The 24331-nt window shown below is 41.6% G+C and overlaps 4 protein-coding genes across 4 annotated transcripts; 3 read left to right on the forward strand and 1 right to left on the reverse strand.

Moving 5' to 3' along the window:
* The first annotated feature begins 19 nt into the window (after positions 1-19).
* Positions 20-4629, forward strand: anapc16 (anaphase promoting complex subunit 16). The gene is made up of 4 exons (XM_030400654.1): positions 20-171; positions 479-633; positions 3775-3849; positions 3944-4629. The coding sequence occupies exons 2-4, from the start codon at positions 492-494 to the stop codon at positions 4051-4053; spliced, it is 327 nt and encodes a 108-aa protein (XP_030256514.1). The 5' UTR covers positions 20-171; positions 479-491; the 3' UTR covers positions 4054-4629.
* A 1513-nt stretch (positions 4630-6142) lies between these two features.
* Positions 6143-8032, forward strand: ddit4 (DNA-damage-inducible transcript 4). The gene is made up of 3 exons (XM_030400657.1): positions 6143-6311; positions 6551-6789; positions 6882-8032. The coding sequence occupies exons 2-3, from the start codon at positions 6603-6605 to the stop codon at positions 7379-7381; spliced, it is 687 nt and encodes a 228-aa protein (XP_030256517.1). The 5' UTR covers positions 6143-6311; positions 6551-6602; the 3' UTR covers positions 7382-8032.
* Positions 8033-8964: 932 nt separating this feature from the next.
* On the reverse strand, positions 8965-15582 carry dnajb12b (DnaJ heat shock protein family (Hsp40) member B12b). The gene is made up of 9 exons (XM_030400655.1): positions 15235-15582; positions 12672-12849; positions 12440-12585; positions 12156-12329; positions 12003-12073; positions 11044-11153; positions 10398-10570; positions 10101-10243; positions 8965-9991 (listed from the first exon to the last, which is right to left on the reverse strand). Exons 1-8 carry the CDS (start codon positions 15365-15367, stop codon positions 10122-10124), a joined length of 1107 nt encoding a protein of 368 aa, XP_030256515.1. The 5' UTR covers positions 15368-15582; the 3' UTR covers positions 8965-9991; positions 10101-10121.
* A 677-nt stretch (positions 15583-16259) lies between these two features.
* scd (stearoyl-CoA desaturase (delta-9-desaturase)) lies at positions 16260-24075 on the forward strand. Its single transcript, XM_030400656.1, has 6 exons — positions 16260-16421; positions 16699-16959; positions 19040-19170; positions 19301-19506; positions 20715-20947; positions 21737-24075. Exons 2-6 carry the CDS (start codon positions 16722-16724, stop codon positions 21934-21936), a joined length of 1008 nt encoding a protein of 335 aa, XP_030256516.1. The 5' UTR covers positions 16260-16421; positions 16699-16721; the 3' UTR covers positions 21937-24075.
* Positions 24076-24331: the final 256 nt, after the last annotated feature.

A 24331-nucleotide genomic window follows, 5' to 3' on the forward strand; every position in this document is an offset into this window, starting at 1 on the left:
GAGGCGCCGCATCCAGATCAGTTTAACCAAAGTTTAACATCTGTGGTCGGGGTGCCGTCGCTTCGAACGTAAAGCGCTTCCTTTGTCGTAAAGTACTGGCAAGACATCTAAACAAACAACAAAACCAACTGCGCGGATTTCAAGTCTTTGTAGATTTACTGGACGCCAACGGTAAGTTTTGTTTACGGAATACGGTTGTTTATTGTCATGGTGTGCCTACTAATACTAAAGTAAATAGTCGTTGCCTACATTGGCGTGAGCAGGATAGTTAGCTTGCCTGCTAGCCATCTTTGGCTAGTTGTAGCAGTTGAGCTATTTGAGTGTATCATTAAAGCTAGGAAAGCTACTAACGTTCGCTTTCGTACACTGCCTGGCTATGATTAACTGTCTTTGAGACTAGTAAAGGCGTGATACTGTTTTAATGTGTCACAGATTTCAGTGGTGGCAGTTTTTGTGATGTCTTCGTGTGTTTGTGAAGTTATCTCAGGGCAATGGCTGCGTCTTCTTCTTCCTCTTCTGCGGGAGGTGTGAGCGGCAGCTCGGTGACTGGGTCCGGGTTCAGTGCTTCAGAGCTCATCCCTCCCAGGAAAGTCTTGTACACATATCCTAAAGGAGCAGGTGAAATGATGGAAGGTAAAAGAAAACACACAGCGAGAGGCATCTGTCTTTAGCTGTCTCTCTCCTCCCAACAAGGACGTGGAAATCATATGATGCAATTCACTCTACGCTCGGTTTATTTGAGGTTATTTGCATTTTAGAAAACACTGGGTCAAAGGAGTTAGTCACAGGCTTGTGCTCCTCATGCAATCATTCTTATTGTGACATGTGAGGCTTGTGCATTGAGATTTACATCCAGATCACAGGGCTAAGCATGTGTTTTTTCCGATACACTGATTGATAACGTCCGACAATTATTATACTGGTTTTAAGACATTTCCAGATTCCCCAGATCGTCTTCTATCCATAACCACAATGGTAATTAACAAATAAATAAAAAAGAAAATAACATGCCTTTTAAGCCAGTAAAGATGGCAGCCATATGTGACATCTCCCATCTTCTCTTTATAAAATGGATTACCAAATTTAAAGGCTTAGTCATCAAGATAATTTATCTCTTATTTGATCTTATTTTCTGTTTTCTTGTGTAAGGATACATTTGTGTTTTTCTGCATCATACTAAATGTCACTTCTGGAGGGCTGCCATCTTTGTTTGGCTTGTGAAACAGTCAGAGCTAATTAAAAAAAAAACAAAAATAGGAAAGAATCGTTGATATTGTTAAGCGGACACTAGGGTTGGGCAATCTGTTGATTTTACATCAGGATGGATTCTTAAGGTGTCTTCAATCTACTTTACTACAACTCTCACATGGCCCTCAAAAATATACACAGAGAAAATATGATTTTTTTGTCTATTTCAAAATGTTCTGCCTTACCATATATCGCTTGACTAACTCTTCATATAGCATTTACAACGATCAGCCAAGGTATTAAAGATGCAATATACAATATTGATTCTTGCTAAATAACACACAAGAACACCAGCATGTCGGACCAAAACAAAGGAGTTTATCCAATAAAAGTTGGGGGAAAAAAGAAAGGGGCACCTGAACATACACGGCTCATGACATTAATTTCAAACTTTAAAATGACACAGTGCTGATCAAATATGAATCAAGGTTAGGTTGCTGCATGGCCTATTTCTGGCTTAAAATGTTTATCAGAACCATATTTTATTGTTCTGTTTAGCTGTAATAAGAAAAGTTTCTTATCTGGCTGCTAGAAGAAAAGATATGCAGCATGCAGGTACTACAGTCCTGGCTTTCCAAAACAAAGAAGACAAAAGATCAGATTACAACACACACAGAGGGAGTGTGACTTAATTATCTCCTCAGGACGCCAGAACTTCACTTTAATGTCACAGCAAATACCTTTTTGCTTCAGTATCAATGTTCAAGATCTCATATTTAAATCTTAAAAGGACTATCGGGTGAAGTAAATAACATTGAACATCCAACAAACCTAGCATCCTGGCATTCATCTGTGGGGACATGTCGGGACAAGTCCTATCAATGGAGGCTCCACCTTGCAACCCACAGGACTCCTAGGATCCGCCAGCAACAATGACAGACACCACAGGATACCCCATAAGTTCCCCCGTCCACGTCCGGGTCATAGCCAAGTCCGACCCACAGTGGGGTTTCCACTAGTGGTGTGCAGATTGATCTGGAAATGTGTGTGTGTGTGTGTGTGTGTGTGTGTGTGTGTGTGTGTGTGTGTGTGTGTGTGTGTGTGTGTGTACACACACACACACACACACACACACACACACACACACACACACATATACATATATATATATATATATATATATATATATATATATATATATATATATATATATATATATATATATATATATGATCCCAAAGCTTTCTGTTCTTGGATCAATATTTATATTAAAAGATGGTTTTCTTAACTTGTGAACTTTATCATTAACAGGAACACAGTAGAAAGTAACTACATTATGACCAGGACCTGGTTCAATTAATACCTGTTGATAGTAACACTTTCTCATTACAGCAGTCATAGTCATATGCCAACTACGGCTATATGCGCAAGCCGTCACTGACAGTTGGTTTTGATGACCGCAAATGCAGTCAAGTGTGGAGTTTTTTCAGTTCTCAGAACAACAACACCACTGTTTGTGATGTGTGGAGGACTGTGAGGCAACACCACAAACCTTGATAAGCGTCTGTGATTTAATGACTATGCAGACTATGATGAGGTTATACAGTGAAAGGTGCTGCTAAGTTAAAGAGAGAGAGAGTGTGTAGCTATTGGCAACGTTTATCACCATCACTGACAGTTGGAAAGTGATTCACATTAGTCTAGGCTTCAGTTATTGTGCTGATGTTTAAACAATGGGAGATCCCTGCATCCTGAAAACTACAGAATGCTGTTTATTATTAGGCTTTTGTACCAAGTACCAGGCTGGTATCGTGATACAAATAAGATACTGCGTTTTACTCGGTATCGGAACAGTAGGGAAATCAGCCCTATCACTATCACTAGTCTCCACGGATCGGACTTGTTCCTGCATGTCCCACAGATGCTCGATCCGTTGGGTTCTGGGAAGGCTAAATGGACACCTTGAGCATTTTACTGCTAGGGAAGGTACTGCCATCAGGGGCTGCCATTGTCATGAGGGGTTGTACTTGGTCTACAAAGGTGTCCGGGTAGATGGTGCATGTCCAGTGGCATCTATATGAATGCCAGAACTCAAGGATGATTTGCAAAACATTGCACTGTAAGAAGATGATGTCAGTGTTAATCACTTCACCTATTGGTCGTTTTAATGCTATTACTGATTGGGGTAGGCATCTCAGCAAAATCACCTGGCTCTGTACTCCTTTTTGTTGCCTGAAAATGTCAAAATATAGTTAATACTGTGGTTTGGTTGACTGGTATATAAAAGCTCAAGGTATAAAGTGCCTCAAGGTTAGAAAAATGGCTAAAAAGTGATGAAAAGCAGTGCAGCGGTGCTCAAGGTTTCAGGCTGTTTCTCTGTTGTTTTCCAAAACTGTGGAGGTCTTTTTACATAACGCTGAAAATTGCGTAACATTTAACCTGAAGTTCTCTCTCTGGAGAAGCTTGAATGCTCCCTTTTGACATGTTCTATTAGCTCAGAGTACACACAGGCTTCAGGTCTGTCTGTTAGACAAAATAAAACATCACCAGTATTTAACCTCCTCTTCTCCTTTGTGTTCCTTTCAGACGGCTCCGACAGATTTTTATGTGAGTCAGTATTCAGCTACCAAGTTGCCTCCACACTCAAACAGGTTAAACACGGTAAGTCAGTAACTGCATATGCAAAATCTGTTTGTTCTGGTTGATCCGCGAAAAGTAGGAACCCTAATAAAGAAACAACTGTGTGTTCTTCCAGATCAACAAGTGTCACGAATGGAGAAACTCGCAAGTTTGGTGGAGGAGCTGGAGGCAGACGAGTGGCGATACAAACCGATTGAACAGCTATTGGGATTCACACCGTCTTAAATAAAGTGATCCAGATGCCTTTGCTTAATAAAGCCAAACGGAAGGAGATGGTTTATTTCAGTTCATAAATGATATTCCTTCTTCGTGGTTTTATTCTATATCTTATGTGTGAAATATTATCTGGAGTTACTGAATGTGAGATGTGTTATTTTATCACTTTTTATTATTGTATGAGCATGGTTTGCCTTTTCTAAAAACAACTTGTTATATTTTATCCAGCATACTATATCGAAACCCTTTCAACAAAAATATCTGTATTATAAGCTAATGAATAAACATTTTGTAATAGAATTTTGAACTGTTAGGCTAATGAAGGTGTTTTTTCAGTCCAATCTACGCCTCGCCTCAGCGTTAAGAGAAATGAATATGTTTGGTAATGAATCCCTTGAAGCGAGGCATTGTGTTTCTACATGGCTGCACTGTATACACTTGTTTTGCACTTCTAAACCTTTAAAAAAGGAAAAAAAGAAAAGAAAAACCTGCTGCCTGCTCAGTCTCTCTCCCTCTCTCTTGCTCACTCCAACAACACTTGGAGCAAAACAAAGAGGGCTTGTAAATAAAAGTCATACTTGGACATTCTTTGGGTCAGTCGCTTGTTTGTTCGCTTGGGGTTGTTTCACTCGTTTAACTCGCTTCACCGAGCTGATTCCTAACATCTCCAAGATGTGCAGAAAACAACTCCTTGCAGTTGTTTATGCTGCCGCAACTTGCGTAACAGTCGTTGGAAATGTACAGTTTCTTCTGTTGCTTGACTGAGCTAAGTACTCTCACTTCTCTGCCGTGTTGACAGCAAGGAAATGGGCAGATCTTCATGTTTTCAAACAAAGGACGGGTGGGAATGTACAGAATGTACTGATCAGGGTGTAAACGTCTAAGGACAGCCCTGGTCAGTACAAGACACACCTCTAGCTAGACTTTAAATGTCCTTGCAGGAGTGCCAAGCTTTTTTTTTTTTTTTTTCACCGCACACTTTCTTTCTAGGAAATCTCTGTACAAGTTTTTTTGTTTGTTCGCAGAACTGTCGGCCATTTCCTTTTGTCAACATTCCTTGTGTACGACCAAGTAACAAACATTATTTCTTCCCCCCCCAAAAAGAAACACTCGTACTGATGACGACTTGTAATTCATAACATCCCACTCAGAACATACTGTGCCTGCACGTGTTTATGTGTTTCAGTTCCTCCCTGATATAAAGTACAGTCCGGCCTACTCACGTGTAGCAGCGCAGCGTATATCTGGCGGCTGTCCAAAAACTTTTTTTTTTTCTTTTTGAGCAAACATTGAGTATGTCATATACAGTACGGCCCTGCCAGACAGAAACACAGCAGCGGTTTCTGCTTTGCACCACAAGATTTTATGTTTTTTTTTTCACAAGATCTTATGTTTTGACCATCTATTAATTGTTCTCCCATGCAGTCATTTTTATGCCTTTAAGCACTCTGACAGCACCATTTATATATTTTGTGACTGTAATAAATGCTTTTTAAGATGCAGTCAAATAATCATTTTTTTTTTTGGTGCATTCCTATTCCTCTGCAGATTTTCATTGTTGTTCCATTTGAGGGCCATTGCAGGAAGATGTGTCGTTCGTTCCTGTTAAACATTTATGAGCATTTAACTGCGTACCCAGTGTTCTGTTATGCAGCGGATTGTCCTGATAAGCTGATGTTTGCATCTCTGGCTGGCTGGATGAAAAATTCTGATGTAATGCTTGAGCAAAAAAAGGTGACGTAATGTGCACTGCAACACTCAGCCAGCTGAGGCAAGCCTGCGTGGACTTGCTGCACCTTTTTACAGTATGTGATCAATAATCTGGCTGCACATAACAGCAGAGCTATTCATTAATGCTTAAGAAATATATTAAACAAAGACATATAGTATGATCCTTGCAAGCCCAGGCAAGTCCCTGTACATTTCCATAACACTAGGGTCTGCTATTCATCACCACACAACCCCCCCTCCTCCTCCTCCTCCTCCTGTTTGTCTTCCTTCTCTGCTGGCATGTTACCAGGCAAGATACAGCGCAGATGGCGTGCCTCTCTTTTTGATTGGCTGGCTGGAGAGGGCTGGGCGGGGTTTCGCAGCCCCTATATAAACATTGTTGCAGGAGAAACCGCAGAGCTTGGCAGCTGGCGATGAGAGAGGGAACGCGTCGGGGAGAGAAGTTAGCAGATAGTTGTTATTGTAGACAATAACGCTTCTTCAGACTGTCGTAGACGTCGACAACGGACTTCAGCGGCATCGTTTTTGAAGACGATGTAAGTATCTTGTCGCATTTGCTGTTTTCACTAGCTTTTTTTTAAGCCAACTTGAACAGTTACAGAGCAGCTAGTTAACGTCAAACAAACAAAGGTCTTGTCACTGCAAACTCCTTTAACAAGCTTTATTTAAAATTTCTGATACTTATATTTAATTGAACTGTTGACTACTTTCTTTTATCTTGAGTTTGAGTGCTTATCTGTTGTTTTCTTTCTTTCTTTTTTTTCCTCATAAACAGCTGACCACAGACGCAGCTGATACTGTTGAATACTGCAATTAAAAGGACAGCCATGCCAGCTCTATCTCCCGCATCCGCTGATCTCGCCAGCTTACCCCCCTCACCAGTGGACAGCAGTCCGAGGAGGCTGTCCTGGGGCAAACTGGTGCAAAGATTGACTGATTTCAGCACATCTCCCAGCAGCAGCAGCATTGAGTCCGGGTCTAACAATGGCAGCAGGAGTGATCTCTCAGACTCAGGTAAGCAGAGCTGCAAACATCTTCATTAAAGGTGAAATGATGTTCCTCTGTATGCGTTGTTCAAAGCGTAACCCGTTGTCTCTCTCCAACAGGGTCAGATGTCTTCAGTGACCTGTCTCCCTCTAATGATGACCTGTTTTACGATCCAATGGAGGAGACCATCCTCAAAGAAGTAGTGGACCTTATCGCACGAAGCCTGAGGGAAGCCAAAGACTCAGACTGCGCCTTACGATGCACAAAGCTACTAATTCCAGAGAAACTCCTGGAGCACATCGGACAGGAGCTCCTTCACCTGGCAGCTAGCGAGCCCTGTGGTTTGAGAGGGGCTCTCATTGACCTCTGTGTGGAGCAAGGGGCCGCCTGCGAGAGCATGGGAGAGCTATCTGTGGACCCCTACCTTGTCCCCACCTTTCAGCTGACTCTGGTGCTGAGGCTGGAGTCTGGAGGGCTGTGGCCTAAAATCCAAGGACTTTTTAGCACAAAGTCTCCTTCCACTCCTGTAGTGAGACAAGCTATTAAACTTAGCACTGGTTTCCGCGTCATCAAGAAGAAACTGTATTGTTCTGAAGAACTCCTCATCGAGGAATGTTAAGGAATGTAAAGGACTGTATGTTTTATTGTCTGCATTTTAAACAAATGCCCAGTTAAGCTCACAGAAGGGCCTTAGTACTATAACCATATGTATATGATGCCTTCTGAAGTGCAAGGATGGACTTTGTCATCGTGTAGCCTATTGTTCCCACTCCAAGGGAGCTAAAGTTATGGTACCTGGAGCAGGTGTGGCTCCACACTGACAGATTTTCAAATTAAAATTCGTAACCATGGTGATACATCTGGTAAATAGGCATTTTGCGAGTATTAAAGTGCGTACCTCAGTTTCTATTGAAACCAGACAACGGCAGCTAGCTATATGGTTATAGTCATTTAAAACCATTGTGTTCTCTTTTTTTTTTTTTTTTCATTCATGGCAGTTAATTGTGATTTACTCGAAGTGATGAATTGTACACCAAGCAAACCATTATGGACCTAAGTGACTGCTTGAATTCAAGTGCAAAGGCCTACCACTGCTTGCCTTGTGCAGTTTATGTGCGAGCTGCGGCAAAGATTTCAAATGTAACTTGATCTTGCGTCTGTGTAGACCTGTCCTGCTTTCAACTTTATTTATTTGACATTCAAATACTCCTATCATTGCACTGTTTTTTGTACTTTCATGATTTGCAAATAAATTATTTTTTCTAACAGTTCTTTCTCTGCCTTCTTATTTCATGAAACTAATATCTATGATGGGTAGTTTTATATCCAGAGTCAGGTTTGCAATGGAAATCCTGGAAAATTGAAGTTTATTTTGTATTTTATTAAGTTAAGTATATGAGGTTCTGAACATGAAATAAAGCACCAAATAAAGGCTGACAGTACTTCTGTGTGTGTTGCAATCCAAACCTCTGTTCTATTTTTAAAGCCAGGCCGGCTGCAAATGCATGTTGGTGCATGTGTTTCTGGAGGAAGATGGTTGATAGTTCAAGGCTAAGTAAAGCCAAAAATGAAAATTCAGTCATTATCTGCAAACCCTGTGTCGGTAGAAAGTAAAGTGGACTTTTGAAGTCCACAAAACATTTCTGGAGCTATACAGTAGATGGGGATTTTGTCATTCCCTAAAAGCAGTTTTTTTTGTCCACTTGGGAATGAGACAACTATATTTCTCCAGAATTGCTTACTGCACCTTTTAAATGACTATACTAGGCAAAGCTGAAAAGTGTTTGATTCTGCTAAATATACAACCACATGCTTTTTTTTTTTTCTTTAACAAACTAATTCTAAAATATGAGACCAGTTGTAGTGCTGAAGAGTGTCCTGACATGTTGTGGCGTAGCTCAGCTGACAGGCCTATCACGCACAGAGTTCAAAGGGAAGTTACGCCAACTCAAAACTCGAACTCAGAGGTGCAACATCTGCCGGAATCAGCTGAGAACATTTTGCGGTCAGAGAATGTGGCAGAGCAGTTCCTGCCCGGCACATGCTGCACGTCACCCAAAAATGTGAACGTGCGCGGAGCCATGTTTCCAGGCTCAGTCAGCCGGCTCGCTGACTTCAATGTGCCGAATGTGCTGACGGGCCTTTTTGTCTCCACACTCTGTGCTCGTTTGTGCTCGGAGCGTTGAGTCACGACCAACACCGTTTTTAAGCATCCATATTTATTTTCATCAGGGAGTAAAAACAAGGTGGAAAAAAGTGAGCAGGGTTTGTACTGTTCTCTTAGTCTGATAATCCTTTTTTTTTTCTTTTTTTTTTTTAAATAAATAATACAAAAAAAATAAATAGCATACTATAAACTTAAAAAGTGTGACAAAGATTGCTTTTTTTCCCCCAACAGAGACATTATGCTCCAAAACTAGAACCTGTTAGAAGGCACGTCTCTCATTCTCTTGGCTTTTATTGTGAAGTTCCATTAAAGTTAAACTACTGTATATATTTCTATCTTTAAGACAACTACAGGAGGCAAAGTGTAAAGGGAAATTTCCTAATTGCTATCTCTCTCTCACACACACACACACGCACACACACACACAAACACACACACGCACACACACACACACAGCAGAAGAAGAATCTCAGGTGTTCAAGTGTCTTCCAAACCCTAGACATGAGTGTATATTGATCAGAGGTTTCACATTATTCCTGCATAGTTTCAGAATGTGCATTAAAGTCAAATCAGCCCCCCCCCACCCCCCCAAATTTGTATCTCCCCCGCTGATCTGACAGCATTAAAAGCAAAGAGGAAGCATTCACTGTGATATCTAGTCGACTGCTACATAAATAACATCCGCACAACTACATCTAACCTCGCTGTGTGGCTTTCGAACGGCATTCTCACAACAACAACAACAAAAAAAAACGTGACCTCTCTCATCTAAATGGCTCACGTGGAGGTTTTCCAGACCTCTGTCTCGTCGGGAGGACGAGCTCTTTTAAAAGTGGCGTTTCCATTTTTCGAAAAACATTATCGTTTTTTATAACATGACATATTTTTCATTTCACATACTTAAATTCCACGAAAAACGGTTTGTCAGCCGGGTTCGCGTGGTCAGCTTGATGCAGATCGGTGCTGGTTTGTTCGTGTTGCCTGTTTGAGTCATCTTCTTCCAGAATTGTTAAAGCTCTTGTATTTACAGCCGATAATGTTTTTGTGTTGACTCCGGAGAACCTGGAGGGGTGGAAAAGGAAAAAAGAGACGACGGCGTTTACGTTTGTGAAATGAAACGAAACACGCAGACAATCACGACACGATGCGTTCAGAGATGAGGGAAACTTGCTTTGAGTTTAGGAAGGCGGCCTCAACCGTGTAATGAAGCCGTGATCTCGGACAGCTTGGCGCAGCTGGGCGTGCGAGCCCTCTGCGCTCTCTGGTACAGATCGTTGTCTCCAAAATAGCGGGCTCTGTAAAGCATGCCTTCCTCTGTAGGAAATCAAAGAGACATCTCATGAAAGATATATGAGGGATATTAGATCATAATCGTCATAAGCATTTTCCCAGAACTGATAGATAATGGCAGAAACAACAGCCAAATGAATAGATAAACAAGCACGATTTGTTTCCCTGGCAAGCATACTTTGTTGTTTCTCCTTCCAGCAGTTGTTGCGGAGGTTGGAAATATAATCGTCCTCCACCGTCCGCTCCAAATTCTTCAGATTCACTCCGTTGACCTCCTTGGAGAAATGCTCCCCCACGTAGTACGGCACCTTCAGGTTCTCAGTGAGCCTCTTCTGCGTGTAACCTGCTGACCTGCGTGGGGACGGGAGAACAAATTATTGGGACGAGGTGTCACGCGATCGGAACCCAGCACGAGGACGATAGGCTCTGTCTCTGCAAACGTGGCCAATAATGGCTCGCATTCCTCGCCAGAAACTACAGAAGTGTATCTGGAACACAAAGGCAGGCGGCGTGGAGAGAGGCCAGACACATGGAGTCTTGTAAACACAGAAGAGGGCCTGTGATTATTTGGAATCAAACTGAGGCAGCGTCAAGATGTTCTCTTTAAATCAAACACGTGAGGGTGAAAGGTCAACACAGCTAAAGATGATGAAATCTATTTTTGGGGCTGGTTAATCTGCACATCAGCCACATTTCAAACACGGTCATGAACTCGGGTTTTACGCAATCTTCAGTCTGAGGTCTTAGGAGTTTTGCAGAACAACAAGTTAGTTCTGCTATTTAACATCCTTCTGGCGGGCGCACAGAACGGGGATCACACTCACGGCCTGAAGCTGAGGCTGTAGGTGGGGCTGTTGACCATGATCTGACTGAGGGCGGACACGATAACCAGGATGAGGATAGGCATGACCTGCACGAACAGAGCGAGTCCTCCCTGCAAAGAAAACACTTCAGTGTCAAATATCTTAAATCCAATTTAAACTGAGAGCTAAAACTAGCTCCAACAATTACAGATTTAGTAAAATGACCATATGAATGTCCTTAAAATTGCACCTATGCCTTCCACAATACATGAAGATGCAACATTTTTTTTCATTTCACTGCTGCACACACTCGCTGTCTGTGCACTGGAGACTATTTATAACGTGAAGAATCACGCTCCAAGACCCACTAGAGACTAAACTTTCAGCAATTAACGTGAACACAGCCTTCTAGTCTCAAACGGTCGACTGTACAGACGTGAAAGATCAACACATTTTTGACTGGATGGGAACTTGAACTGAAAATACAAAATAAAAACATTAGACATTAGAATAAAAAGATGATTAACCTGAACAATGATGTGTACAAAAGAAATATAAGAGAAATTCATAGAAAATCTACAATCGACATCTACTAATAGCTTTTATTTGACAATATAGGCATGAGGAGGCATTGGTGTGTATGTTTATTGAGACTGGCTGTTGTGTTTGTGTTGTGATACTAATTTCAAAATGTTCCTCTAGCAAACACCCCCCAGTATTATAATAAAATACTAACTCGAATTAAGCAAACCCACTCTGGAAACTAAAACTGAAAAAAAAAAAAACATAATAATAATAATATAACACATTCCACTCACTGTATTTTTTTGTCCTAAAACATTTGAAAGACACTTGAATATTGCAGCATGTACCTCAAAAGGTTAAATCAAAGATAACACAACGTCTCCCCCTGCTGTTCGACAATCGCTTCACATTTCATGCACGTCTGCATTCTGCAGGAGCTCTAATAATAAACTTACATCTCGCTGGCGCTCCCTCCTCTCTCGCCTCGGGTAACGCATCCGCCCGTTAGTGTAGACATTAGCGTTGCCTGGATCAAAATAGCACGCGTTAATAGACGGACCGTGGCGAGAGCATTACAATAAAAAATGTCTCACGAGTTTGACCAGTACTTGTGGGGTAGCCTCCTCCAAAGAACATATTAAAGAGGTCCTCGGGTGAAATGTCTGGCTCGAAGTTTCCGTTGTCTGGGCCGTGTGTGGACGGATGCCTCCTCTCCTCTCCACACTGATCGTACTGTCTTCTTTTGTTAGCGTTACTCAGAACAGCATATGCATTCCCAATAGCTGTTGTAGAAGAGAAATGATTAGGCTGAGCATCACAGGAAAAGGCCAAAAGGAACTTTTCAAAACCACACATGTTAATGAACTGATGGATTATAGGTCATGCTGGTCACCTTTAAAAGCCTCCGTAGCACCAGGAGCATGGTTCTTGTCTGGGTGGAACTTCAGCGCGAGTTTTCTATACGATCTTTTGAGTTCGTCCTCGGAGGCGTCCGCCTGGACCCCGAGAATTTCATAGAAGTCTTTACATTGTTTTATCCTGTGCAGAGAAGACATGATTTGTCAGTGTCAGGAGTCGACTATTCCTCATAACCAACTTCTGATGTACGTGATTCTCAGCCTCACCTCTTCACAGCCTCCAGCTGATCTGCCGTATAGGATTTCGAGGCCTCTGAGGGCTTTCCTTCAGGTCTGGCGTCCTCGTGGTTGGTCTGCCGCTGCCGAGGCCCCGACGCCCCACTGAAGTCTGAGTGGCCGCCTTGCCTGGGTGTGAATCCATTCTTTGCTATTAGCTCCAGCAGTACTAGAAGAGATACAATAACGGTGATGTGCAAAGACATTCAGACAAGCACTCATCATGACATTTTTAGATGCCTGCAACAGCTACGTAAGGGCACGAATACAATATTGTCAGAGAAGCAACCGTGGTGCCCTTTAGGAATCTAATATTAATAGCTACGATTTTGTAGGTTCTTTTTATTCGCCTGCGGTCTTACACTTTGGATTTTATGAGCAAGCTCTAATTAAAATCTGAAGAATATTCCAATGTAACCAATAGGACTCCGTGATATTCATAAAAACACAGAACTATTACTACTATTCGAGACCAAATGCATAAATATCCAAATGTATTTATGTGCTACAACAAGGAAAAAAGACAGAAATAGCCTGAAGGTTAGAACTAACAGGAGCCATTATAATTCCCCCTGAATACATTGAGCTACATCATAAAACCGGTGTTTTAATTGTTGTATATACATATAAAAGATTTAGGTAACTATTCTTAATGCCTGCATAAACCAATATATCACAATACTCATAATACTTGATATCAACGAGACAATATATCAGGAATGTATATGTTGTGTTCGGGGGATACTTAGATTAGAAGAAACTGGTTGCCCTTGATTGATTATGTGGAGAAACTGTGCCTCCCATCAGTTTGAAGTCACGTGTTTGTATTTGTCTATAATACTCAGACCTGATTCTAATCAATACGCGTCATTTATCTTCCTGTATAATACTTGTTGATGAATGCTGTTGATGAAAACGCTATCCTGCCTTATTGTTTGGAGATAATGGATAAGTAAAGTGCTCAAAATGAAACTCATTCAGGTGGACAGCTAGTGAGAAGACAGCTCAACCGGTACTGTCAGAATTTCTTCTTCCTTTCGACCTAAATACCAGAGACTTAGCCCTCACCATAATAATCATTGTCCCCCTTACAATAATCTGTAATATATAACACCTTCAGGTTTTATTTTACAATACTGATAACACACCATCTGTAGGAGGGACACACAACATAAGTTCAACCGTGAACCAAGTTAATTATGTATAATGGATGGGGTTTTTTTCCAGGATGCACTTAGCTGATTGCAACTGCAGCAACTTCTTCTGATTGGCTGCAGTGTAATGCCTGTACGGATGTGTGTTTTATGCACATGCATTTGCAGAGTGTGTGACACATCACATATGATACGAGTACAGATGCAGTCATTGTGAAATTCTGGTGTTTAAAAATAACAATTCATCCTAACAGCTGATGCCAGTGTTTTTTGCTGTCATGTATTTCCCCTTTTGTGTCAGGGAAACAAGGACTGATAGAAACAAAACTGAACTGTTTCAAAGTCATTCAGCCCTTTGCTACACTATCTTTGAAAGAGTACACATTTAATCTCTAATGTAACCTTTTTTCACATGAAAAAAAAGGTTCCTTTTTTTTAAAGTATCGGCTTCGAAAGCTTTACAACTACCTACTCAATTAGAAAACGTTTTGAGAATACAAACAGTAGCTTTACATTCTGTACACGCAACACCTAATGCGTGTGTGTCAGTCATGGGAGTGGGATCTCTCCTCTGTAGCTCTTTCTGAGGTTTCTTCCACCTTTTTTTCCCCCATAAACAGTGTTTTTTTTTCAGTATTCCTCCCTTGAATCAAGGCTCTAAGGACAGAGGATGTCGTTCACTGTAAAGCCCACTGGGGCAATGTGATTGTGATTTTGGGCTTTATAAATAATACTGATTTGAATTGATTTGCAATCTGATTGCAGGGATGTCACAAGCCTCCTGAGTGTGCCGGCACACAACTGATGCAGTGGCCCAGGGATGAGGTACTGAACCTGCTGTATGGGTACATGATGTGCATATATGCATTGATGCATGTACGCAGAGACATGGCAGTCATACTAAAATGCAGTACATTGTCTGTTTCTTACTTTTCTGTATTTTTATTTTGCTACCTATTGTGTATGTGGTTTACAGTGCATCGTGGTCCAGAGCTGAGAGGGGTGGGTTTAGGCGTGTGCTATGCAAGAATAATAAACTGTATGATAAAATATCATACAGAAGTCTTTGCAGTGACTTTCTAGGATTAGCACCCTAGTGGAAAAGCAGCTGGTAAGTGTTATCGCTGACACCCTCCACGCATCTGCTTCATGTGGAGCAGGTGTACAGAATACGTCTTAAACAACACAAGGAGCAGTTGGATTTGTCCTGAAATGACAATATTATGACATACATTAGCTGGAATGATAAACCAGCTAGCTAGTGTGCTAGCTATCACAGGCCCCGGCTATATGCGCCGCAGAGCTCATCCGGGATGCAGGTGATGCTGCCGGTGATGCTGCTGCGTACATCCCCAGCCGAAGCGCCCCTGACTTCGAACGGCTCGGCCATTTTAACTCACCCTTCGCTTTCTCTGTCGGGAAGAGTCTCTGCGCCTTCTCCAGGAACCGCTGCGCCTTGTCCGGCTGGTTGTTGGTTAGCGCCGCGGTCGCGATGTCAATGCAGCGCTCCGCTTCGTCCCTGTTTACTTCCATCGCGGCGGGCGAGCGGCGGCACAGCGGCAGCGGCGAACTGAACTGGACCACAAGTAAATAAAGTCGCCGGCCGATGACGTCATGAGGATGCTGCGAATAGATGCATCAACTGGTCTCGCGAATTTTGTTCGCATGTGGGCTCTTATTTTATACTTTTTTTGCTGCAAGTGTCTTAAGACCTAGACATTTATGAAATAGGTTGTCCTGTTCGCCAGTTATGAAGCCGGCGCAGGCTCCATGTGAGCGTGCTGCCTTGTTTCATCCACTAGATGGAGACAAAGCGTCTGTTTTCAAATGTAGGCCATGAGGCGAGAACTCACGGATGTGTTAAATTAAACCGTTTTGAATTTGGGGTCATGTGAGCGGTGGTCTGTTTGCTGTTTTACTGCGCAGTAAACAGCATTGTACATGATTTGATTGACGCAATTAGATTGCTGTTCCGCACACGAATACAAGAATGAAACACATTTTTATAAAACACTTTATTAACAGTGGATAAAAGTTGCAAACTTGCTTACTAACTATTTATATACATTTCCCTTAATTTTTAAGTTTCGGGGCTGATGACGTAAGAGAGCTAGCATCTCTGTACTTCCCCTTCCCTGTGGGTGGGGGGTCCTCCATTTACAGTTAGTTGTTTTCTCCCCTGATCCTTAACTTTAGTTTCATCCCAGAATTTAACACTTCCTCACCCTGCTCCACTCGTTTTAATCCACGTGTGAATGGACGAGTGAGCGCAATTTATTCAATACATGTCTAGACAGCAGCCGCTGCTCTCCATGGGGAGGTAAATATATGCTACATCTGGCAGGAGAATGAATAAAAGGTGAACAGCAGATAAACAGGCAGCCAATCAGAGGGCGAGGTTGAGGCGGCATCCGAGCTCCGATTGGTCAGTGGCACCACGAGCTCCAGCTCTTATTGATTCGCTCGCTGCAGAGCTGACTGACTATCACTCTCCCTTTTCTGGGTTACTGTAGTTTTTGGATAAGCGGACCCGCTTCATCTCCGCTAAACACCCCCAAAATCCCGATTACTACTCGTCTCGTCTTTGGTGAGTTATTTACCCGCTATGTTTTCACTCCACAGGTGCTGTGCCAACGTGAACACAGCGCAGATAACGTCTTATGTCAGCTATAAACTCAGCATCATCGTTACATGACCATCCTCTTCCTCACCAGCGGCGCCCGCCAGCTAACGGTTGCTAGGCTAGCGAGCACGAACAATAATTAACGGTCAGCGCGAGAAGGTGTGTTTAGGCCGTGACGTTAGCTCGACACGAAAACACCGAGACAAACCAAATTTTCTGTCATTTTCTTTGCCCGCTCCAGAGCATCACCAAACCGCTGCCACGATGACGGAGGCGGAGGCGTTGGAGAAGAAGCAGCGCAAGTCCAATAACCAAAATGGGGATGTTCTTCCAGAGGCCACCAGAGAAGACGTGTTTGATCACACATACAAAGAGAAAGCGGGCCCAAAACCTGGCACGATAATCGTCTGGAAGAATGTCATATTGATGACTGTATTACATATAGGTGCCCTGTACGCCGTCTCCCTCATCCCTTCCGCATCTCCTTTGACCTTGCTTTGGTGTAAGTACAAAAAAATCCTACCTGTTACTGCATTTCTGTTGTTTTTTTTGTTTTTTTTCATTTCTCTGTTAGTGGAATTACACACAGTTTTTGTTTTTTTCTACCTCATCACATCTGTTATGTCAGCAGCCCGGCCCACTCTCTCACCACTGGTGCATGCATAAATCTGTGCATGATCCTCCCAGTACCCTGGGTTTTGTGGGATTAAAGCTCACTCATACTGTATATCATAAAGAGATGTAACATCACAGCATGCATCCTGGAGCTGCAAACTGCTAGGTACATGGTTGTCAGGAAAATAACTTGAACTCCTCAACAGCAGAGGCCATGCTTTCCTGATTAAATAACAGCGACAGTATAGCAGGGATGCAGACAAAGGAAGAGTGGCCAGTTAATTACATAAACTGCATGCTACTTTGGTACATTTTGTTCATTTGGATGAGTGTTTTCTAATGAAATCAAAACCACAGAGGCTGCACTTCTGCGTCTTATCACACATGCAATCACCTAATGGCTTTATCCGATGTTATATGATGTAATGACATCATCATATAACATGCCTCCGCTTCCTTCATCATGGTTATCGTTGTGAAACAAGAAGGCCAGTGCAAACCAACAACACACTACAAAATACACCTTCATCATAAAAAAAACATATATAGTTAATAAGACTTTAGTTAATAGTCAGGGAAATTAAAAAAATTTAAAATGCTTTTTATATTTTAATTTAGCAATTATAGAGGTTTATACACGTCAAGTGCAACTTTATAATGGCCTTCCAAATCATGTTTATAGATACACGATTTAGTATTTTTAATAATGTGTAAAGTATTGTAAACATCAGTTGCAACTTTAAATGTTAAAGGTGCAGTATGTAATTTAAAGGAAGAACAAGCAATTTCAGCCAGAAGAGAAAACCTTCCTTGGTTGATTTTCATGAGTAAACTAGAATAAATTAGCTTCCTTTCACAGACAACCAATTTGATACTGTTTAACTTTGTTTATATGCGGCGGACCCTGCCACCTTTGGACCTTTTTTTCCTCTGAGGACGGCTTGCTTGTGAAGTTATGGAATAAAGAGTTCTGAGCTTGTTTTATGACCGTATAAATATTGTAAATAATACATTCACGAGTCTCAATTTTTTTCCAAAACTATACAGTGCCCCTTTAGACAAATTCATTTTTAATAAATGTTTTGTACAGCATTTCATTGTTTGTTAACAGTGAGGTAACTATAAACTGAAATTAGCTATTAAGTAATCATTTACTTATGACAGTTATTATAAAGTGTTAGCTAAAGTAGTTCAATCAAAGGCAGATTTGAATGATTTTCAAGAAATATTGCATAAGAGAGCTGTTCTGATACATGTAATCGTAATGTGTATTTTCTACTTTTTTACAAATGAAAATGTCAGTTGAACATAAATAATTCATGCTTTTGGAAAAACTATTTTGTGGTTCTGAGAGGATGCTCTCCACTTCACTTACACAGATATGCTAACATAATATGACATAATATGTGATAAATCATTTCTTGCAGGACGATGTTTTCGGGCAGATTTCTCATAAATGATTTTAAGAATGTGCTACTTTAGTTGTCATGCAGCCACATGTCTGTCTGTAGTCACCATAGCACTGGTTACACGTCATGAGTAACAGCCTGTCAACACTGAATAATCAGAGTCTGAATCACTTGTTGCTGGATTATCCTCACAGTACTTAGTCTTGGAAAAACTTAATGTCCTCAGAGTGGCAACAAAACATATAGGCACATTTGAAAAACACATCAGACAGACAAAAACAACAATAGCCTAAGATCATCTGTAGTCATCAATGTCATCACAGTCTAGGCAGGTATTTAAAGTGCATCTCAAGAATTGTCATAACAATGAATAGTAAGTATACTGCACATCCCTTTTGTACCCATTTATTAAAATCCCCTGGTTCACGTAACACTGACAGTACAAAAACTGTCTGATGCAACATTGCAATGTGAATTAGTGCAATAAAGTATTGATGACAGGACGAGATGAGTAGGAAATGGTCCGACTAATTTGTTGATGCATTTCTCTCCCCACAGCCGTACTTTGTTTTTTGATAAGTGCTTTAGGAGTCACTGCCGGAGCTCATCGTCTGTGGAGTCACAGATCCTACAAGGCCTCATTACCTCTAAGGATCTTTCTTGGTGTTGCTAACTCCATGGCATTTCAGGTACCTTGAAAAATGACAGATAGCACAGATCTGCACACTTAACGTTGAGATAATAGCAGTCTTCATTACTGTGTAAGTACCATGTTGTGTCGACAGCGTGTGTAATCTCCGTATTTACTTGAACCCGCAGAATGATATCTTTGAATGGGCCCGAGACCACAGGGTTCACCACAAATATTCAGAGACAGATGCTGACCCTCACAACGCCGTGCGGGGCTTCTTCTTTGCTCACATCGGCTGGCTGCTGGTGCGCAAACACCCCGACGTCATCGAGAAAGGACGCAAGCTGGAACTCACTGACCTGCTATCTGACAAAGTTGTAATGTTTCAAAGGAAGTAAGTGGCCTCAGCCATTGGTTGATTTTACATCTTATGTTGTCTAACTAACAGCAAGTAGGCTGGGGCTATAAGTCTTCCGTTCTATTTCAGTCACCTTTCTCTTTCACGTGCAAATATTCAACCCAAACAAGTTCAACCCTAACACTATTTGTCAAGGGCACTGTCGCTGTATCCATGGCTTAGAGTCGCCAAAGTCAATTATGATTTGTTAAGAAAATCGAACGAGCCACAGTGTTTGTTCCCCTTTAGAGCTTAACATTGAGGTTCCGTAAGTAACTATCTCATTCATATTCTTAATACAGGATGGTGATTATAAACCATCATGTCGTAGCCAGCCGGGAGCTATCAGATTGTAAAACGATGATAAATGCTCCCGTAGAAGCCACATGTCTGTATGATATCCATCGCATTCTAGGAAAAATATGTGCTACCCACATTCCTAAAGAGTATCATTGGTAGCACACAAATGAAAGTCATGTCGGCTGGAGCGTTTTTGCCACCATGATTGGACCGTTAATGCAACAGTTACCAGAGAGAAACCATTATTTTTCTTTCTAGGATGCATTTTGCATTCAATGCATGGGTGAAAATCACTACAAGTCAGGCCCTGTGCTAGTGATTGTGAGTTGGAGGAGGTTTTGGAAAGAGATTATTTGTAATGATTTAAGGGACAAGTACTTCTTTAATCTTTGTATAATTATTAACAACTGTTTTGTAGTCAAGACTCATTTTTTTCCTGGCTTCATTTCCAGGCTTAAAACCCTTTAGACAAGGCTTTTCTGAAAAATGAATGAAGTGACAAAAAATGGAGCCATCCAAAAAATGGGCACTAAACCAGAGTGATAACTGGGTTAGACGCACTAAAACAAAGTGTCAGGGTAGATCTGGCTTCAAATACAGAGCAAAGAAAGAAAAGATAAACTTTTCCACACATTAAGAACGGGCCACACTGCTGCATAGTTGTGTTTACAGTGCAGGCTGGATGAGTCATTGTATTTAAACAAGGTGACAATTACCAACATGTTATTCATGTATGTCCAGATTGACTCACTGTTGGCCTCTGTGAGAACTGTGTCATGTGAAAGAAAGTGAAAGAGAGTGAACAATCAGGTGTCTGACATGCAGTGAATTAGGTTAATATTGGTGTTGTACCATGTAAACAGCTCCATTCTTTCTGCTGTCCGCCCACTCTGTGCCCTCGACAGGTATTACAAGCCGTCTGTGCTGCTCATGTGCTTCTTCGTCCCCATGTCTGTGCCTTGGTACCTGTGGGGGGAGTCCCTGTGGGTGGCCTACTTCGTCCCGGCTCTGCTGAGGTACACCTTGGTGTTGAACGCCACCTGGCTGGTGAACAGCGCGGCTCACATGTGGGGAAACCGACCCTATGACAAGAACATCAACCCGCGGGAGAACAAGTTTGTCACGTTCAGCGCCATAGGTATGGATAATGTGCACATGTTCTTGTTTTAACAAAAGAAAAGACGAAGACAGATTAAGAACAGGAATGGCAGACAAACAGTCATGGCACATATAGACAAAGCGCCGTTAACGTTTTGCATGACCGCTCAGAGTAGACATGTTCACCTTTTGCCTACATTTGGCAGCACACTGAGTTCAAGTTCAAGTTCAGTGCGTGTCAAGAAGTGACGCCTAAACGAATCTGGCAGCAGATAGCAAAGATAGGAAAACAACATTAAATACTATCTCCACCTAATTGCAGAGAACATGAAGTCTCTCCTGTAGTGGCATTTACACATCTGTTCGAGTTGACCGCTACCGTAGGTCTCTGCATTGGTTGCGAGAGCTCACCTGTTGCACCATGATTAAGTACTACGAGCTAAGTAAACAGGGATCTTTACATACCAAAACCAATCTTTGCTGGCGCCTGTCTTAACTTTCCATCAAATATCTCTGACATCTGTCAACTAGATTGCAAGATAAGTAACAAAACAAGCCAACCTCTGTGTGGATTTAATCAGTATGAGCGAAAAAAAGATCATTGCTCACGATCAGGGAGGTCATTTTTCTTTTGTGCTACTTGTTAGCCCTTAATCAGTCTAACTGTCCGGGAAACATCAGGAAGCATTGCAGAGTCTGATGCATATCTTGTACCAGTGTTTTCCTCAGGTTAGGGAAGACTGAGGTGGGAGGAAAAACCCTGATGTTCTATTACTGGTTTCCTTGTTTTAGTATGATGTGTTGACCACTTGTTTCTTGTACGTTACAGGTGAGGGATTCCACAATTATCACCACTCTTTCCCCTATGACTATGCTACCAGCGAGTTTGGCTGCAAGATGAACCTTACCACTTGCTTCATCGACCTGATGTGCTACCTGGGCCTGGCCAAGGACCGCAAGAGAGTGTCCCACGAGATGGTCCTGGCCCGGATACAGCGCACCGGAGACGGAAGCCACCGGAGTGGCTAAGCTTGTTGGAGTTGTGGTCGGCTTCGAGGCAAAACAACCGAAAAGAAGAAGCTTCACAGTCCTTTGACAGCTCTACATTTTCTCATCCTCTGAGGATAAAAGTCAGCTTCATGAGGGCCTCAACCACATTTTGCTTGTTTTTGTGGTTTTTGTAGCTGTAACTTAACAAAAATTGTTCAAGATGGATAACAAACACATTTTGCTAAGCCCTTGGCCTCAGTTTCTATTGTTTGAGTCAGGCCAAGGTCTTGCAAAGATGTTTTAGATTTGAAGTAGATGCGTTTTAAAAAAGTCAACTTCATCCTCCGCTGTTTTGCCACTTTGGTGTGCATTCTTCATGCAAAGTCATGTAGCCGATCATTTTTATGTAAGTATTACTCAATTATTAACCAAACTAGACAAGAAAGTGGAGCACTGAAATGTGGAGTGTCGTCTCAGCTGATTAGGTGACTTGCCTTTTATCGCAGTTTACAGCAAGTTTTTACAGTCCTGATATAAGTTCACTTTATGAGCGCTCGAAGATCTGAAAATAAAAGGGATGAGAGTTTGAAACATATTTTGTTACAAAAGAAAAGAAAAGAAAAAGTCGCTTTCATGAAATATGGCACATGATGGAAGAGTGAGGGAACCCAGACCATCATATAACCTGACTTGCAGTACGCCAAAACTGTATGGAAACCGAGAGTCATGCTGTGTGTTTTGCCGTGTGTAACCTGGTTTTCTTTCTAACCAAACCAAATGTAGTTGCACACGCTGTATTTAGTGTGTGTTACGATTAGAGTTTTATCGAGACAATATAAGGGACACATTTATCATGAATTTAAAACTGCCGTTCGATATATAACAGAAAATGATAAATGTAATTTATAGAGCCCTGCAATGTTTAACTTTGATTGACTTTTTTGTGTTTTTACTGAATACATCGCAGTGCCAAGAGCGTGCCAACCGTCGACATATTTATAACCATCTCAATGGTCCACTAGAGCACACTAAAGTCGATATCGCTTCTTCACTCATCGTGGAAGTTTTTTAAACATTGTGGCATCAGTGGCTTCGCTTCTTCTCCTCCTTTTCATTCCCGAAACATCTGCAGCAGAGAGATCCCGTTGGTTGACGTGGCGGGCCAGCCGCGCGACAGTTCCGGTGTTACAAAACAACGTGCCACCCATGCATGATGATATTCTGTAGTAGGTGTCGTAGTGAGGTGTTTTTCGTCGGCAGAACCGTGTCTATTTTTGTAATGTGCCGTGGAGCCGCATCGCTTTTTGGATCATCAGAACTGTTGCCGTGGTGATTTTCTGAGGCGGGGTCTGGTTTCCCTTTGATGTCCCACAAAGCTGATTGTCAATGCAGGAAAATTCAGGTGCATCGATGCTTATGTTCATCTTCAATTCTGGTGTGAGGAATGCTAATCTTATTTATGTATTTATTTCGATTTTTTTAATCCCCTTATTGACCTAAAAAAAAAAATTTGCTTTAAACTGAACTGGTTTTTCTGCATTCCAAGATTTGACAGACTCGTAGAAAACAAAATATATCAAATTTGAGCACCTGTTTGTTTTTTCCCCAAGAGTCAGGATACAACCTAATGCCTTATGACTTGCATCCATTCCTGATCTCCTTCACATTTTGCCAATTTAAAACAAAAAAAGATTCCAAAGTACCACAAAACAAATCTGACCGAGGTCCATGTTTACAGGCTGAGGCACCAGGTGGAACGTCGTTTTTATTCTGAAACCGCATTTGATTTAGGCAAATGGTAGCATGACAACATTAAGGTACTGTAAATGCAAATAGAGGACAGAGGTTAATTCACTCAACGCCTGGTGCAAACGTTCAATCGTGAGATTTAACTTGCAAACTATGTGCCCTGGTGGATGTGCCAACTAGTCTCAACCCATCACGGCAGACTTCCAGACAAAGTTGCTGTCATGAGTAATCTTAAAGCACTTAACGTAACCTGACAATAAAAAATATCACAAGCCGTGCAAACAACTCCTGCTGCCCAGAGCGCCGAAAATCAACGCTAATGACGAAGAGGATCAAAAGGTTGTCACTCTGAATGATTACGTCAAATCTCAACTGTATTCTATTCTGAAATAAAGTTCACAATATTTTCAATACACTCGTAATTCCAAACAGTTGTTGCTCTTTCTTTTTTCTGAATTCATTGTCTGCTTTCTCTGATATAAACCTGGTTAAAACAGCTACTATTTACGCTATGATTGTTATCTTTCCCAAGAGAGCTCTTTTTAAAGGGTAACTTAAAGTTTGTGGTTGGTAATTTTATTTTGGGTGACTTCTAGAATGGGTTTACATGTTTTAATGCTCAGAAGACTCATCAGTTTTCTAGTATTCTCCAGTGCTGCAGCTCTGTCTTAGACGCTCTGTTTTG

This window comes from Sparus aurata, chromosome 20 (assembly GCF_900880675.1).
Source record: "Sparus aurata chromosome 20, fSpaAur1.1, whole genome shotgun sequence".
Lineage (NCBI taxonomy): Eukaryota > Metazoa > Chordata > Actinopteri > Spariformes > Sparidae > Sparus > Sparus aurata.